This window comes from Numenius arquata, chromosome 1 (assembly GCF_964106895.1).
Source record: "Numenius arquata chromosome 1, bNumArq3.hap1.1, whole genome shotgun sequence".
Taxonomy (NCBI): domain Eukaryota; kingdom Metazoa; phylum Chordata; class Aves; order Charadriiformes; family Scolopacidae; genus Numenius; species Numenius arquata.
The window spans coordinates 10,572,612-10,590,884 of NC_133576.1; the positions used below are offsets into that span (position 1 = coordinate 10,572,612).

The following is an 18,273-nucleotide window of genomic DNA, read 5'->3' on the forward strand; positions in this document are numbered from 1 at the left end:
ACTTTTTAATGGGGGCTCCTGAACTACATTTTGTAATGGAGCTAAAATGGAAACATGTTTAGGAGCAGCTAAGCTGGAACTATTTTATTCTACAGAGTGGGTGGATGTCTGGGCTTATGGAGTCATAGAATAATTTAAGTTGAAAGGCACCTCTGGAGGTCATCTAGTCAAGCCCTCTCTTCATAGCAGGTGAGATCAGATTAGGTTACTCAGTTACTTAATCAGTCAAATTTGGAATGTGAAAGGTAGATTTGGTAGCCACCTGGGGCAACCTGTTGCAGTATTTGACCATTTGGGAAATCCTAAACCTGGTTATACGCATTTTCTGAGGATGTTTTGTTCCCCTTCACTAGTTAACATATAAAAGTGGGGCTGATAGTCACAAACTAAAAATAGACGCTAGACATAAAAATGCCGTTCAATGAAGAGAGTAGACTCCAAAACTACCTGCGCATCCTTCTTCTTAGAGTAATTTTGTCGCAGTTAGTTCCTGCACCTTTTAACTTTTAATCTGCCACATCAGTACGTAAGCAATTAAATGAACACGCTTTCAGTGTAATGGTTATTGTTGTTGTCAGGATACTAGGATTCACATGTCTAGCATGTGTTAGTATCCAGCCATTAAGTATGATTTTCCTTGGAATGTATTTTTATAGAAAGAAAAATCTAGCATATTTTGCTCTGTTGTATATTAAAGTAAACTCAGGCCTACATTTTAATGATTCATGCAGTTGACCCTACATGGTTGCCTGGCTTTGATTTTTAAAAAACAAAGGTTGGATTTTTTTGTTGGTTTGTTTTAGACTGCTTTCAAAACAGAACCGTCTCACTATGACCCGAAATGCTGTATGGGCTCTATCCAACCTCTGCAGAGGGAAAAATCCTCCTCCGGATTTTGCCAAGGTAAGAGATGTTTGAAAGAAAATGTGTTGTGACGTGGTGGTATACAAATAAGCAATAAGGGTAGTGAAACTTAAACTAAATAGAGAAATTACAAACTACTTCTGCTGAAACAATGTATGGGCTTCTTACAGATGAAGTTTTTGAATGTATTTGGTCCTTTGGACAGACATTCATGACGACTGTTTTAATATTGTTGCCTCCTAGCTTTTTGTTATTTTTCCTGTACTGGACATGACCATCCCACAGCATAACAAATCTTTGTACATCTCGGCTGCTGTAGTGCAAAGTATGGCACATCTTAGCAGACAAGTATGAGTTTAAGTTGCCAGACATTGTACTGTAGAGGCTGAAGAATTCTCATAGTACTTTTCTGCTGACTTGCTTCTCTCTGCTTATGTAGCTGCAGCCCTGCACAGGAATGCTACCTAGGTCTGAAATTTTCTGAGTATTGAGCCTTGAGATGCCAGTGCCCAGTCCTGTAATGTCACGTAGAAAATTAACTGACATGTTAATAGATCTTCTGGCCCTTTTAATTGCACCACGTATGTATCTCTCTTTAATGTCTTACAGGTTTCACCTTGTCTTAGTGTACTTTCCTGGCTGCTCTTTGTCAATGATACAGATGTATTAGCTGATGCCTGCTGGGCTTTGTCCTATTTGTCTGATGGCCCCAATGATAAAATCCAGGCTGTGATTGATGCAGGAGTCTGCAGAAGACTTGTGGAATTGCTGATGTAAGAAATATGTTCTGAGCAACTATACTATCCGCTCTTTTCCCTAAAATCAAGGTTCTGGCAATAGGAAGTTTAATTATGCCTTGAAATGTAATAATTTCCAAAAAGCAGGATTTGAATTTTAATATTACCTGTCTGTGTTCAGCCTTCTCGGTTTGTCATGTGTAACAGAAACAGTGGAACTTCTCATCTGCTAGTCTTGCTATTTCTTAAGAGATTTTTTTTTCCTGCATCTAACAGCTGCATTTTTGTAAAATTGATAATATATACAGGAATTTTCTCTGTGCCGTTGAGGTCCATGTTATAATTACCTACCAATTAAATTGCCAAAGGATATCAAAGAAACAAGTGTAAGAAATAGCAAAACTTAGTAGAACTGACAGTAATGGGGACTTGAAATGTAAATAATTTCCTAAACCCTTTCTGTAGAAGAGTATACACACACTTTGGTCAGTAAAGTGTAGCTGTGGGAGTTAGGGTCAGGAAGTAATTCCTTACTTCACTCTTCCTATTCCAGTCCTGATTTAACAATGATGATGGGGGGGATGCAGTGCAGGGTGGGATGCGTATGATGACAGAAAATGGACAGCTGTGTGGGGACATGGTTGAGTTAAACACACAGCTTCTATCAGTGTTCCTGTCTCATTCTCTGCCTTTGTGCATGCTACATTAAATGTATTTCATAGCTAAAGCTGATTACTTTTTCCATCCCAAGGATGCCTATACTCTGAAGTACTTGTCTTCTTTCAATCTCATATTTTATTTTTATGCTGCTGAATGATAACTAAAAGCCTAAATATTTAGAAACCCTAGAAAGACTTACCATTAGTTTAAAATCAAAGAGTGTTTTGAATCGAATAAAGTCAGATTTAGCAGGGAAGCTTTCTCCTGACTGATGGATGTAAAGACAGACATGCTTCAGGATGGTTAACAGAGATCTTTCCTTGGTAATTTTAGGCACAACGACTACAAAGTTGTGTCTCCTGCCTTACGAGCAGTTGGGAACATCGTCACAGGAGATGATATCCAGACCCAGGTATGGATTCACTTTCTCTTGTGTTGTACTGCAGTTCATCTTTCTGTTAGTTGTGGCAGCCTATTCACACAAGCACCTCCTCTAGTTCATTTTGAGGTTTGAAAGCAAAGGATTGATGACACTAGTTGCCTCAAAACGTGGTGGTTTTCATTGTTTTAGTGTTCAGTCCTGAACTGCTGGTGATTCTTATATAGCTGTGCCTGGGATTTGTATACAGCTGTGCAGTACCCTTTGAGTTTTTCTCTTTTGGTTTGTTGAAAGCAAATCTGACTCTTAGGCTGAATTTTATGCTGAATGACGTGTCATGGTAGGACTATCGAAGGGGCCTGTTACATTTCATGCTGTTGACCGTCTATGGTGAATATACCACAAAAGAGTATCTGGTCAGGTTTTGGATGGTATGTAACCGTGTGAGGATCTGTGCTTGGAGAACCATCAGTAGGAGGCAGTGACTTTCGCCACTGTATTGGAATTAAACTGGGAGCCAGGAAACCTTACGCTTCAGAGGCACTAGGTGGTTATCCTGCTGCTTGGTAGGTTTTGCAAGAGGCATCAGCTCCCATCAGGTTTTAAAATCTGTGGGAGCAGACAGTCTGCAAATGTGTTACCTGTGATCTACTGACTGGTGGCAATCTCTTTTTACATGTAGAGCAGAAGCTCCAGTTAGGGGCTTCTGTGGTTGTAAGTTGTATTAAAGTGTTTTCCCCCCTCTCCTTTGTGTGTTCTGACACCCTGCTGTGAGGCTCAGTTGGTAATATGAGGAAGGAAAGTACACAGTAGGCTATTACTTTTAAAACTTTACTAACTCCTGGCCTCCAACTCTAGTTTACAAACTAAAAAGCATGCCTGTGTGTTGCAGAGCTGGCTGACGTTCACAATGAAACTGAAGTCACAGGTTCAAAGATGCTTGCTGGGGTGGGCTGTTGACTCTGCTAAAGCTGATGGCAGAAATGGGATGAAAAAACGGTAGTAGCTGTGAATGGGGAGGTGTGTGCAGTGGAGGCAAGTGAGATGGACATCCAAGAGGCAGTAGTAACAGTTAGAGGTGTGAGATGACGTGAAGAGTTCAGAGACATGCTTTCAGTGACGTGTAGATGCATAAAGCTTATGATTCCCCATTGAAAGCACTAAATTACTCCTGCACGTAAATTATGCTGAAGTTAAAGTCCAGGTTCCTGACCTTGAGGCTTCTTTCAATGCTTTTTTTTTTTGGTTTGTATAAATGCATCCTTTGGAATTCTGTAGTTCTGTGGCAATGAGATTAGAGATAAATATGAGTTAGAGCAGCAGGACACTGAATACCTTATCACTAGTGCTGGAGGAGGTTAACGTGATTTTTTGATTGTTACGCTATTTTTTTTCTGTAGTTGAATTACATAGACTTTCTTGTATTTTCTCATTAGCTTTTGTTTTGCAGATCAATCATAAGAACAAGGTGCGTTTTATGATTTCATAGTTTCATTAAAAATAAAAACATGAGGCATCACTAAATTGCATCTAGTGCAGGTCATTAAATACTACATAAATCTTAGATTTCTATTCAAGAAAATGTTTAAATATTTTTGTTGCACACAATTGTTTTTTCAAGGGGAGCATACCATGAGCATTCCTAAAATTCTAGAGAACTGCTTAAGTAGGATAATTCAATAGTCCTGCCTGCAGATTGTGCTGTATGCTAAAGAGGGGTTCAGAAAACATATCAAAATCCTTAGGCACGTGTGCAAGGGAGAAGGAAGAGCTTGGCTTTGACAATTGATATATTTCAGAATATGTGAGCAACATACAAGACAGTTGCCTGTACAGCCTCAGAGCACAAACCTGCTTTTGCTTTGTGTCTCATTTCTAACAGTTAACAATAGCCAGTGCTTGGAGATGGCCAAAACCATAGACAGTATATGTGAGGGAAAAATAAATCTTTCTTGTCCCAGTAGATATCTGATAAAATCCTGAACCGTAACCTTTGCTTTTTTTAATCTTAATTTGGAATGGAAAGGTTTCAGGAGCGTGTGTGGAGTCAGAGAGAGAGACAAGCAAGGGAATTCAGATTCCAAGATCAGAAGTCATCACCGTGATTCAGTTTGACTTTCATCCTTTCGACCTCTGCAAACAGGCTAAAAAATTTCTCATAAAATTCTGTACCACACTGTCTTTCTAAGATGCCTGCTTTTGCCATGCAAGGCAAAACTACCATACTTCTTAGTAGGCTCTTCCAATTTTTTATTTATTTGTAAGAAGTTGCAATTTAATAATAAAAAAAGTCTTTAATTTTTCAGTCATTGAATCTTGTTATGCCCTTTCAGAGGGTCAAAAAGCTCTTCGCTATCAAACATTACATTATCAAGTATTCTGTCTTGTAACATACCTGTTCTAGGGCATTTTCTCTTCCACTTTAGGCACTTAAAATCTTTTATTTTGCAAATACAGATTTCCCTGCAACATTTTGCTCTGTACAGTTGCAATTTTTAACAATTATTTAAAAACAGTTGCCCATTCATAATGTCATCGGACACAACACAGGCAACAGTCTCCCCCACTGTGGCAGCTTATGCAAAAAGAAGTAGTAGTTGGAGCTTCCAAGTATACAAAAATATAGAAAACAAGGATATAGGGAAATACTGTCATCTTATTTTTGTTTGGTTGTAATGGGCTTAATATCTTTTTGTGTTCAGGTTACACTGAAATCATGATGAAGGCATGATCTCTTACCTGCATTACTCAGTTGTTTTGCTCATTAGCTTTCCTACATGTAAAGTCCAAACATTTATTTCTTAGTTCTTGATCTGTTTTTTTTTGTTTGTTTGGTTTGTGGTTTTTTTGTTTGGTTTGTTTTTCATTAACTTTTTGGTATCATCTGATGGGATATGCTTCATAGATTTTGAGGACATTGTATTCCTTGTTTCTGTGATTCTTTATCTTAAATTTCCTCGAAGTTGTGGTTTGTTTATTTTTATTTTTATTTCTTTTGTATTCAGGTAATTCTGAATTGTTCAGCCCTGCAGAGTTTACTACACTTACTAAGCAGCCCAAAAGAATCTATCAAAAAGGAAGCATGCTGGACAATATCTAACATAACAGCTGGAAACAGAGCCCAGATCCAGGTAACCTTTTCAGCTATGATCAGTAATCTTTGTCTTGCAGGCTACAAGAAACATACATCAGATGATACACTGTTTTTTTGTGTATAAAGTGCATATTTGTATGTATACATAGTCACAGATACATAATTACATATAAGCAGAAATATATTATATGCTCTGTGGATAATTAGAATGTTTCAATGGCCCAATCATCTCTCAAATTGAAATGAGAATTATTTAATTTTATAATCATCTACAGATTATAAGAGGGGGAAGAGACGATCATGCTAGAGTGACAAAATGAGGCTAAGCTCAAGAAAACCTTGTTTGAAATAATTTGCTTCATGCTTTTGACAATCACTAAGATACAGAAATTCTTAAGAAAGAAAGGAGCAAGCTGCAAACTTTGAGAATTAAATAACTTTACAAGTTTCTTAATTTTACCACCAGATATGGATACATACATTGTGAAATAGTTTCTTTATTCCTGTTTATATTTTCCTAGAATTCCTGGTATGGGCAGTTGTGCTTAGCCAAATCTAAAATTGCTTTTTATTAAATTGAACAATTATGTGTTAGGATACGTCCTTCCTGATTGTACCAAATTTTGTAATCCCTTCATGTTAAGCGATAGCACACAGAAGCAAATGAAAATCCTTGTATCAATCTTTACGTTTTGGCTTCCAAAGACCACATCTTTGTTCTGAGTCTGGACTTAGTGTCAGTCATCAGGAAGAAGTCCCAGGACTTGTCTCCAGGTGGTATAAATGAGAGATCGACCCTTTCTTCCTCAGAGAAAATCTTTTCTTTGACTAGGTGAAGGAGAAACAGCTACATTTCCTCCCTCTCCTCTCCCCAATTATGGAGTTTTTTTAAGAACAGCTATGCTAGGGGAATTTTTTGCTTGGCTTTCAGGGACGACAACTCCTTCCTTCTCTTTTTCAGAGGTGATGGAAAAATGGATCATAGTGAAATCAGGCTTCACCTGATAAATATGTAAGGTTCCCATCAAGGCAGTTGAATGAAAGTCTCCTCATGTAAATCAAATTTAATTCTTCTGAAGTTGTGTTTCTCAGTGCTCTTCTCCCTCGCTGGATACAGAGAGTGTTTTCAGAGATTGCAGAGGATGTGTGGAAGTGCAGTTGGAGATACCTATTCTACAAGGAATAGAAATAAATAGCAGAAATATTAGGCATTAGAAATATTTGTCTTGCTCGTTAGTAGCCAGGCAGAAACAATGCGTGTTTGCACAGAAAGTAAACCAAATCTCGTAATACGTTGGCAAAAGTGGCCAAGGAGTAATTCTTTTCTTCCATATCCTTTTCCATGGAAGGCAGCCTGACACTTGGTAGTCTTATATCTGGTCGCTCTATATTATTCATTCTGTGTGATCAAAACAAGCATGAGGTGGTTAACCCTCTTCTCTCAAGGGAGGGAATTACTTCTCTTTTTGCAGAAGACTTGCAGAAGATTGTAAAAAGGCTGCATGTTGTTCCTGAGGAAAAAGTGTATTATATCCTTTGCAGGTGGCACTTGCAATCTTTTGGTTATACATTCTCCCTTACAAAGAACATTCAGCTGCTGAAGGAGCAGCGTAAAGTCTTAATACCTTGAATAAGGTCTTCATCTTCATCTCGGAAAGCATAGGAAATAAAGTTAATGCTTCTGGGGAAGATAACTCCATTTCTGCTAAAATTCCTGAGCAAATGCTCATCTAACTTCAGAGATGCTAATGTTACCCAACATGAATAGGCAAGAAAACAAAACTTACCAAGGTGGAAAGCTGTGTGGGTCCTTCTTATCTGATGTAAGGATGGCAGATGGCAGTGGAACTGTGAGTGAAGAAATCTGCAGTTGTATTTGCTCCGTCTCTCTCTTGTCAAGATTTTACTTTCACCACCAAAGATCATGTTTTTTGTCAGAGAGTGATATGGTTACTTAATCTAATCTTGGTAGAGGTCCCAGAATTTTGATTCTGCCTTTATTGTAGCTTGTGTATTAATCTGTGGGTTAGTTGAATTTCTAACAAAGCGTGCTGTGTAAAATCAGCAACTGTACCACTGTTTTTTTCCTGCGTCAGCAATTGTAATTGCTGTGCAATTAGCAGTGCAGAGGAAGCAGTTACTGCTGCTTGTGCTAGGGTGAAAATGTTTTTGCCTTTGTTTTTCTTGCAGTAAAGAATCTTTTGGCTGTTTTATCCCTGCTGCTACCACCTTAGAAACAGGGAGGGCCAGTATTTTCTCTCTAGAAGGCCATTTCTGCGTTTTCTGGGAAGTCTACGAGTATTTTCTGGGGAACAGTCTAGCGCAACACATTTTATTAACTTTGTGTTTTTTTCCTGAGTCTATCAGACAGTTGCTTCACGATGCCCAATCATATAAGAATGTTGCAGATGCAAGAAAACGCAGTGGCAACCCAATCCTCAAAATACATGCAGATTTAAAAGAATCCAGCTTAAAGCAGCTGCCTTATGATATGTCACAGACAAAGTTGGAAGCATGTTGATGCATTACTTCAGTCCAGAGAAAAAAAATGTGAGAAGCAGCTTCTCAAAAGTGAAAGCTGTAGTTCTTGTGAGAATTCCTCAGGCCCCCATTCAGAGTAACTGAGCTGCCTTCAAACTCGGAGCACACGCATAGTTGAACACTGCCCTAAGTGCATACCCAATAATGAGATAAAAAAATTAGTATTTCTGATTCTGAGCAGGAGATAACTATCCTGGTTATTATGACATGTTGCAAATCATGTCCATCATGAGGCTTAGATTTTTGGAACTGCAGGAGAAGGCCCATTAGAAAAAGTTATGAAGTGAAGGACATTGGAGAAGTTTACAACATGGTTGGTAGATCTCGAGGCCACTGTTTCTTGGAAGTAAAATTAGCAATTGCAGATGTAATTGCAATTATTACCTCATGTTGAAAGGAAAGTTTCATCACAGATGTGTAACAAATTCCAGAAAAGCTCTAATTCCTTAGTTTCTAGTCTCAATGTAGAGAATGTCATGTGAGCTACAAGGTGCAATGAAACCTTCAGCTCCAGAGTTGATATGTCTGCTTTTGTCAGAAATCTCCTTCTCTGAGGTATTACTTCAGACAACTCCTACTCAATATAAAAATCATTGTAAACATTCCAGCTGAAAAACACTTAATCTGTGATGTTGGAGGATGGTCATATGCTAAAATGGAGAATAAAAGCCCAGTCTGTTTTCAACAGCTGTGAGGGCAAAGAATAATACCCATTTGGGAAGAATATCTGATTTAACTAAGCTCACAGATGAACCTATTTCATTTACGAGTTGTTTTTTTTTCCCTTTCTCTAAATTAGTTTCACATTGTGATTAATTCAAACATTACTTCTTGAGAGTTGGCCTTCCTTACAGAAGGAGTTCTAAAATACTAGATGCAGCTCTAAACTAAACAATTTATTTTCCTTTCTCCCCAGTCCCTCCAAGTTGCTTGATAGTTCCTACTAGAGGTTGCAGACTGTAACCAGATCTACTCTGGTCTCTGTGATACTAATTGGATTTTGAACATGCACAATCTTTAGCCAGGAATCAGATAATAATAATTTCAGCACGTGGTACTTCTTTTTTGTTTTTCCTGAAAGTTAAATGTCTGCCAGGCATAGTAAACAACATTATTGCAAGTTACCAGCTGATCTGCCTAGTGTGTTGATGCTCCAGAGCAGTTGGGATGTTAGAATACTATGGAAACTTTGGGTAATACTCAGGCCATAATCTAGCAATCTCTTCTGCACACCCAGAAGGAAATAAAAAAATTTGGTAAATCTAATAGGTATTAACAGACAGAGCTATATTTAGTGTTGTTTTAAGATTGCATTGGGTTACACTCCCTCCATCCACCCACTCTAATGTATAGAAATAAAAAGTTAGAGGGAAGGACTTCTATATTCATTTCCACTTTCATACTGCCTACAATGCTGTTTGGTAGCACGCTTCAAAGGCTTTCACTGCCATTTCTAAAAGATAGGACAGCAGTCTGTCACCATTAGATATGCACTCAAACACAATCAAGTAAACAAATCTAGTGTTAAGGTAATGTAAGTTAACATGCATGAAATGTGTGAAAGTAAGTGCTGAACTTTCTTTTGTAGCTGATGTTAAAGCACAGGAGCTTTGGGTTTTTTCCCCCACCAAAGGTGGAAGTGAAAGCCTTTCAGAGTGTGTTACCAAGAGTGCCTAGGCAACAGAAAAGTGTGGTGGAATACAGCAGTCTTTCCCCTCTTTATTTCTGTGCTTTTAAGGTTTGGGTTGGATGTGTGTATCCTGATGCAGTCATGATTGTCACTAAGTATAGTTTTTGTTTGTTAATTTCCTAGTTTGTATACAGCTTTGCTGTACTTCAGTGGATAGCTTCCCCAGTCAGGGAGAAGGGGAACTACATCTTCCTGGGAGTCAGAAGGAGAACTGCACATCTGAAGCTAAATCCTGACTGTCGACCCTTCTGAAGGGTATGAAAGGCTATCACATACCTCAGAAAATGTTCTGTGTCTAACTTCGCAGCCCGTTGAAAAGCTATGAAAGGCAGTACATCAGACACAATCTTCCATATCTGACAGTGAAGACATCATAGGAGTTCTCTCCTCTTGACAGGTTAAGAAACTTATCACTTCTTTTCTAATATACCTTAAGTTCTCACAAGAACATCTGGAAACCTGAGTCTGGGTAGGCACGGTAGCAGCAGGACCTGTGCCATACTTTTCCACCTTCAGGGTTTCCTTTCCTTGCTGAAAAGTGATACGGGCAAGTGTAGCAAATGATACATTGCCTGTCAGTTTTAAAAGCTCTGGAATGAAATACGTTTTTACAAATTGTGGTAAAGTACAAGCTAAGAATTGTCAGAGGCTCTTCTCCAAAAAGACCACATGGTAATGTTGGGGACATGAAAAAGAAATTGCATGATTCACACAGAGTTGGAGTTTACACAGGCAAACTGTGTATCAGATTACTTAAATATAAAGTGTGTTTGGTTTATGCCATAGTTTGCGTGAGTGGTCTAAAATCTTCATGTGCTGTTCGTGGTGGCAGGATTTCCAAAAAGTGTCTCAATTAGGAGCAAAATATGGTGCTGCTGACATAGCTGTGTTTGTTTGAGGACTAGCAAAAGTCAAAGATCAATCTCTTTCAGGTTTAAGTTTGTATTTGAGTACAAAATCTGTTTTCCAGCTTTTACTTGTGGTGAATCCCATACATCATAGCACATTGATGGCAGCAGAGCTAGGATACCTTTAATTCGTTTATTCCACCTGAAGGCCTCAGCAGTGTATATTGCTATCTCATTTTTGTAGGACAGACGCTAAAAGCTGGAGACACCTCAACAAGGTGCTGTTCGTTATAGTGCAGGTTGTTCTTGACAGCAGTAGCAACCTTGTGTAAACTGGCTAGAAGTTTGCTTTATACACAGTGTGGAGTATATAGGCTTAGATGTCTGTGTCAATAACATGAAAGTCCATTAGAACTGAGATCTGAAGTGCTTCCTTCCTGACTCTCAGACAACAGTGGTTTTGTACTCATGCTATGTTGTTAAGTAGCTTTGGCTTACAAATATTTGCTATGCTATTTAAAAAGCAGTTGTAAATTGAATCAATATACAAGGTAACTGGAACACAAGTAACTGAGAAGCCTCTATGAACTGAAATTTCCAGCCAGGAGGAGGAGATCATAGCAGTAGGGCTATATTCACAGCTGCCAGCTAGGGTGGTGACTGTAATCTTGATTTTCTAAAGGTAATTAGAGAGCTTGCAGGAGCAGGAAAACAGTCATGCTGTAAGACTTGGTTGCTTTCACATTTCTGTAATCAGTCACATGTTGATAAATGATGCCAACACTTGCATGCTAAATGTATATGTGTGGTTTTACATACTGTAAGTGATTTATTTGTGGGAACCCGAAGGAGGAGAAGAAAATTCACTTGGTATTGAGCAGCTCAAAATACTATTGAAGACCTGCTCCCTAACAATGACTACAATGTATTTAGATTCAAGATCCATGCAGATGTCATAAAACTCTGAAAATTCACTTTTATCTAGCTTCACTTTTAAAAATCAAATACTATGAAGTGGAGAAGATTGATTGAAATAAGTAACAAGGACAGAATGCTTACAAGAGACAGACAACCCTCTTGGAGGGCCACAGCACAGGGATACCGTTTATTTTTAAAAAATAAATAAAAAACAAAACACAAAAAAGTTGACGCTTCAAAAGTAAGGGCCAGATTTGCTGAAGGACTGAGCATTACAATTCAGTTCAAATTAAATTTGAAAACTCGGATTTCAATTAAAAATCAATTTCAGCTTTCTGAAAGACTTGTAGTTACAAGTCAAGGTGGAGTTCAATTCCAGCAAATGCGAATGGATGCAGTTGGGCAAAAATTTCAGTGTTAGTTTAATGTATTAAAGGACGGGCTCTGCAAAAGGGGAATCCTTATTCTTGTACTCAAATGTTGCCCTGTATGTAGATCCATCTTCAGAGGATATGGTAGGAGTAGGTGGTAAGGAGGGAACCATAAGATGTCAACTGGATCCCATATGAGGAACACATGTAGACTATGAGACAAGTGAATGGAGATGTGGCAGAATGCGCTAGAAACATGGGTGGCATCTAAGAAGGTGAATGACGAATGATTGTTCTTTGCTTTTTGGGCAAGATCCTTGAAGGAAGAGGCATCAGAGAAATTACTAGATGCTGCGTTTAGGACAAACAAGCACATACCGTCTCATATAGGTGTAGCCAAACTGGAATTCATTGGTGTAACTGTGAATACTGAAAAGGGAGAAAAATAAAAGTAAACATGATTAGTGTTTACACTTTCCTGTGCGTCTGCTGCTGATTGCTGTTGGAAGCAAGATGTTAGTATGTTTTGTTCTGTTCGTACATGCAAGCGAAAGAGTAATTTGGATTGGAAAAATCCATATAAAACTGCTAAAAATGGTACAGGTTTTTCTTTAAGTCTTGCTTACTGTTGGCCTGCTGCTACACTCCTTGAAAACTTCAGTTCACATTTAGAGGTCACAGATAAACACAAGCATTTACAATGCATCAGGAGCTCAGAAAGAATGTTTAAATGTCCTTTACTTTATGGCACGTATGAGGTAGTTGCCTGCTATTTTCATGAACGGCCAAGGCATTTTTCACAGTGCCTTGATGAGTAGTGGAACATTTGAACAAGTGACAAAGGGTGAGATCTGCAGTTGTTTGTACATCAGTCCTTAATTTACACCTTGATTTTCTTTTTCATTTCCTTTTTCTTTCAGAGTTCTTGTGGAACTGAAGTCCTTTAACTGTGTTCAGTTTGTTTGAAAGCTATGCTTACCTGATCATTTTCATATGCACTACATTACTTTAGTCTTCAACACACTTCCACGTGTCAGGCACACACAGTATAATAATGCTAAAAAAGTAAAGTAATTTGAATTAACGCTTTCTAAGCCCTTAGAAGTTTTAGGTACCTCATTCTGCCAGAGCCCTTTAGGGTTTTGCTCTGCCTGAGGCATGTTTTTCTTCAAGAAAAAAGCAAAACCAAATTCTGTTTCAGAAGTTTACTGTTTTATCACTTAGAAGGGATTTAACTGAAAGGGAAACATGGCCTGTTGCCACAATAACTGTTGTTCCCATGTAAAGTGTCATGGAGCTAGGAATCCTTAGACATTCTAGTTCCCTTTCAAGAGTAACTACTGTGGGCAAGGCTGCAAGACATGGGGTGTCAATAATAGATGCTGCTAGCACTTTCTCTGTGTAAATGCTTTATTGTTTCCACCCTGGTTGAGCTTAACTGGGCTTCTGAAATCTAGTGAAGATTCTAAGCAAACTATTTTCTGACCTAGTTAATGTATTTTTTTTAAAAAATCTAAGCTCTGAGAGTTTCAACTGTCAACAGACTGCCAGTTGAAAAACTTTGCTGTACTACAGAGGGACAGTTGCATACCTTCAACTGGGACTCGTGCTAGGGTGAGGTGGTGACAACACTTACATTGCAGGTCGAGCAGTAGGAAACATAAAAATGCAGTGACTGATAATCTGCTGCTCTCTTGAGCCAGTCTCTTCCAGTGAAGTGCCTTATGAGAGGCTGCCATTCACCGTGGTGTTGTAACCTGTTCTGCTTGGGTAAAGATAGCCAGCTTCACTGCAGAGCAGGAGGCAAACACATGCTGCCCACAGCCTTTTCATACAGTAGAATAAGAAATAGAAATAAGTAGAATTAGAAATAAGAGCACTCACCCAAGAGATGCAAGATCTGGACGCGGTTCCCTCTGAAAAGGTTCAAATGCACATTTCTCCACTCTGAGAAGAGTAATTTTACCCACCAGTCTTTGCATTGAAGCAAAAAGTTCACAATTGAGTGAGCCACAAGGAAAACAATAACAATCTTTTGTGATTCTCCCACTTGCTGCCTCTTATTGCTAGTTCCCTTTGTTTTGGAATTCTCCTACTATTTTGCAAGTTTAAATTAAAACATTTTACCATAACTTTTTTTTTTTGGTATTAAAATGGCTCAAAGTATGTTCTGCCTGTCAGCTAAGATGTGCTGACTTAGCTGCATGCTACTGTGTAATATACTCTTTATTAAGTACTAAAATCAGTTGGTTTTAAGAAGACACTTTCTAAAGGAAATAAATCTCATGTAAAAGTTTTCTTTTGGGGAGAGGATTTAAGGAATGATAATGAGATTTTTGACTTGTTCTTTGCTGGAATAGTAAAATGTTAATGCCCTCACCTGTCCTATCCTAGATCTGTATCAAGCTCTTTCAGTAGAAAATAATTAACATGCCTTAACAGACTGTTCTTATAAGGGCTTTCACCTCAACACCACCCTTGTATAGCACTACCTGGACTCGTAAAATGCAAGTGTAGGCTGCCAAGTCCCCTTTCTCCTCTCCACCTGATCAGGACTGAAGTTCACTAGTGAAAACATGCATGCCCTCGCTCTCTAGATCTACAAGCACATGTGCATGTTCACAGATCTCTTGAATATCAGCGTGGGCTCTGTGGGCATCGGGGCTGGATCCTGAGCTCTCTTAACTTGCTGTACTTGGCTCCCGCTCGCTAGCTCAGCGAGTTCTCAGTTCAGCTTGATTCTCACTAGCAAACGGATGCACGTATTCATCTCGGGCATCCCCCACACTTGCAGATCCCTTGAGCATGAGCCCTCTGTCCATGCCTGGAACCCGTGCCTCCTACTTGCCACGTAGTCCAGTTTGCCAGCTAATTATGTACACTGTGATCTACACTCCCACCACCACATTTGGGGATAATGTAAATCCCCCCATCGCAGGGAGCTGGTGCCCAGGCACATGGGTCCTGTGACCTGCAGTCCTACTCCAGCTGAGGTTCCGAGACCCTTGCTCAACTTCACCCCAGTCCCCTAGTCGCTGGCATCCAGGCACATGGGCCCTATGGACTGTGATCCTGCCCTGGTGGCTGGTGCTGGGAACTTCATCACCTTCTCCAGTTGCAGGGGCCCCTTCATCCAGTCTGACACCAGTTGCCGGCCTTGAATTCACCTTTTCTGGGTACCCTAGAAACATGCTCCCTAGTCCATGTCCCCTCCTGCTAATGATGCTGAGACCCCCAACCACTTCAGTTGCTGGCCATGTAGACACAGGGGTTTCTCCTGAGGCCTCTTTCAGTTCCTGGCCTAAATCCAGTCATGCCTATCTCAGTTGCTAGCACCTAATCCTTACAGCACACACGCAATCTAGAGAGGGAATTTGCATAGTTAAAAGATACGTTATTAAGTTTTGCACAGTCCTATTTGTTTCTGCTCTTCCCAGTTACAAAGTCCAGGCTGGCTCTCTGCAAAGCTGTGCCTGTAGTTTCTTAATGGCCCATTAATTAGTGACTGGAGCCTTTTCCTTCTTTGTGATTGCCTCTCTTATCCCTTGTCTATCAGGTTTGTGTCACCGTGTGTTTTATTTATTACTTTCCTGTTATTTATATCTCCCTTTGAGCTAAAAAGGTCCTTGATCTGATAACTGTAATGAAGCAGATGCTCTCGTGTTCCACATAGCCTCACAGTGTGTTGGTTTTGTGTATTTTTAAAAATTAAGTGTTTTTTCTCAGTAAAATATGTCAGGGAGTAAAATGCATTCTGTTTTTTGAAAATACTTTCTTTTATCTTTTGTCTTTTTTTTTTAAATTGCTGGCTCCTTTTTATGATCTACCTCTACCATCATTCATGTTCAAAAATTTCAGGACGTTTTGCCAAATATTCTTTGAAAGGTACAAGTCTAATATAACATGGCATGATGGAAGTGTAAGTAGTTTTCCTAGAGGGGCCCAGATTGCTGTACTAGAAGTGCAGATTCTATGATAAAAGAGAGAGTGTTCACGGGACTGTTGATACAACTGATGCATGGTATGGATTTACAAATTAGATGCAGTGTGGATGCCCAGACAAACAGGAAGGATGCCCAGACAAAAAGAAATATCAGTTGGTTTTTTTTCACTGGTTAACCATCCATACCGTGAATTGACTATAGCTTTTTGCAGTATGTAATCTGTTAGTTTTCTTCTGCAGAGCTCCTGGAAAAAATCTCTTTGGCTTTCTTTGAATTTGCTTTTATCTCTTCTGTGATGACTTGTGTTTGTAAAACGGTAGTTTAAAAATGTAATCCTAAGCTCTTGCTTCTTTGAAAGAGCCTTATGAAAGTGTTTTGGATCCTTGTCGCACGTGTGTAACTAAACTGGTTTCATTTGTGCAAAAGCCTCTTTCCAGAGGAAATCACTAGAAACTTTGAGTTGTTGAGTAAATAACTCATTTGACTGATAGCAGCTTGGTGAGCTAAGCAATTAACCAAACCATCTACTGCTTTGTCTTTTCACCTGTAAAGAATGTATTGCTGCTTTCTTGTCTCGAGGAGTTCTTACAATACATTCTCTCTTTGCTCTGTTGTCTCACCTAGTGGAAATGTACAGGCTTGTGAGGTTTTTTTCTCTGTTTCGGGTATCTTAATGACTTAGTGGTTTACTGACTTAATAGCTGAGTGGTTTGTTACCTGGAAAAATAAGGGAAGTGTGGCATTCTTTGGCTGTCAAAGTATGATTAAGTAACGCATTAGATGTGGCAGTCACTTCAGTCTGAATGTGTTTTGAACTCTTTTGGGATAAGCACAGACCCCAGTGATAACTAATTTTTTGAATGTAAAGCTGAAAACTGATTTTTGCCCCTTGATAAGTAACATTTCATTGTTTAAAGTGCTGTGCTGAGAATCGACATTAACTAGCTCAGGACAAGGTAGTTATTCCTGATTTTTATTATAACCCTGCCATGTCATTTCTTTTTGCAGACGGTCATAGATGCCCATATCTTTCCAGCTCTTATAAATATTTTGCAAACGGCTGAGTTTCGGACAAGGAAGGAAGCTGCTTGGGCAATCACGAATGCAACGTCTGGAGGCTCTGCTGAACAGATCAAGTATGAAATAGTTCAAATATTTCAATGCAATTGAGTGAATTAGTGTTTGTGCAAGAAATCAAACTAATAACCTAGGAACTGGAAAACCTTTCTGTGTGCTCCCAGTGTTGTTTCCAGAGAGACCGTGTCTTTGTATTGTGAGTGAGCCATTCATTCCTTTAGGGAGAAATCACAGAAGTATTTCAGCTGTAATACTTATTTAATTAATTGAACCACTTCTCTTATGTGGAAAAAAATGAAATGCAACTTTTCAACTAATTTCTTAGTGGTCATTGTGGAGTGTAACAAAGTGCATTAGCAGTCTGGAGAAGGAATAGCTCAGCCCTTCAGGCGAGGGCACAATGTGCATTGTTTTTGCTGTTTAACTTATACCAGTATGTTATGCCTATATGCAATTTTGTATAAAACAGCCCCCTAAAATTATAGATATATTAAATTAATATAGTTGATATTAATAGAAAAATCTTTATAGTTATAGAATTATAAATTTAAGTTACAAAATTAAGTTATTATTTTGTATGTACAGAGAGAGACAGAGAAGATATTTTAAAGTTATTTTAATTGTTTCAGCAGAATTGACTAGATACAAATAAAAGTCTATAATTTCTCCAGTCAAGTTGATACTTTATCTGATTGTTTTGGTTCTTAGACCTTCATGCTGAGTGCTTAAATGGCTACATTTTAAATGGCTAAATGGCTAATGGCTTAAATGGCTAAAATTACAATTTTGCAGACAATTTACTGGGTTCCATGTGGTGTTTTTCAGGTATTTAGTAGAACTTGGATGCATCAAACCACTCTGCGACCTCCTTACAGTAATGGACTCAAAGATTGTGCAAGTAGCACTGAATGGGCTGGAGAACATCCTGAGGCTTGGAGAGCAGGAATCCAAACGCAGTGGCACTGGCATTAATCCTTACTGCGCTCTTATTGAAGAAGCGTATGGTATGAGCAAAACATCTGTGGAAGTCAGGGGTTAAAGCAGTGATCACAAACCCGCTACAGTTTCACCCCCTCTGCTGCCCTGTAGAATTATGGCAGCAGCAGCAGCTTCCTTGTTTGCCTTTGCTGTGCTGAGGCTCTAGCATGTA

The 18,273-nt window shown here is 39.0% G+C and overlaps 1 protein-coding gene across 1 annotated transcript in view; it reads left to right on the forward strand.

Moving 5' to 3' along the window:
- KPNA1 (karyopherin subunit alpha 1) overlaps positions 1-18,273 on the forward strand; it is a 41,754-nt gene that overhangs the window by 19,630 nt on the left and 3,851 nt on the right. Inside the window, exons 7-12 of the mRNA XM_074157485.1 lie at positions 804-903; positions 1,474-1,637; positions 2,595-2,673; positions 5,646-5,771; positions 17,055-17,182; positions 17,949-18,127. Of these exons, the coding sequence (XP_074013586.1) occupies positions 804-903; positions 1,474-1,637; positions 2,595-2,673; positions 5,646-5,771; positions 17,055-17,182; positions 17,949-18,127 (776 nt within the window). The remainder of the gene's footprint in view (positions 1-803; positions 904-1,473; positions 1,638-2,594; positions 2,674-5,645; positions 5,772-17,054; positions 17,183-17,948; positions 18,128-18,273) is intronic.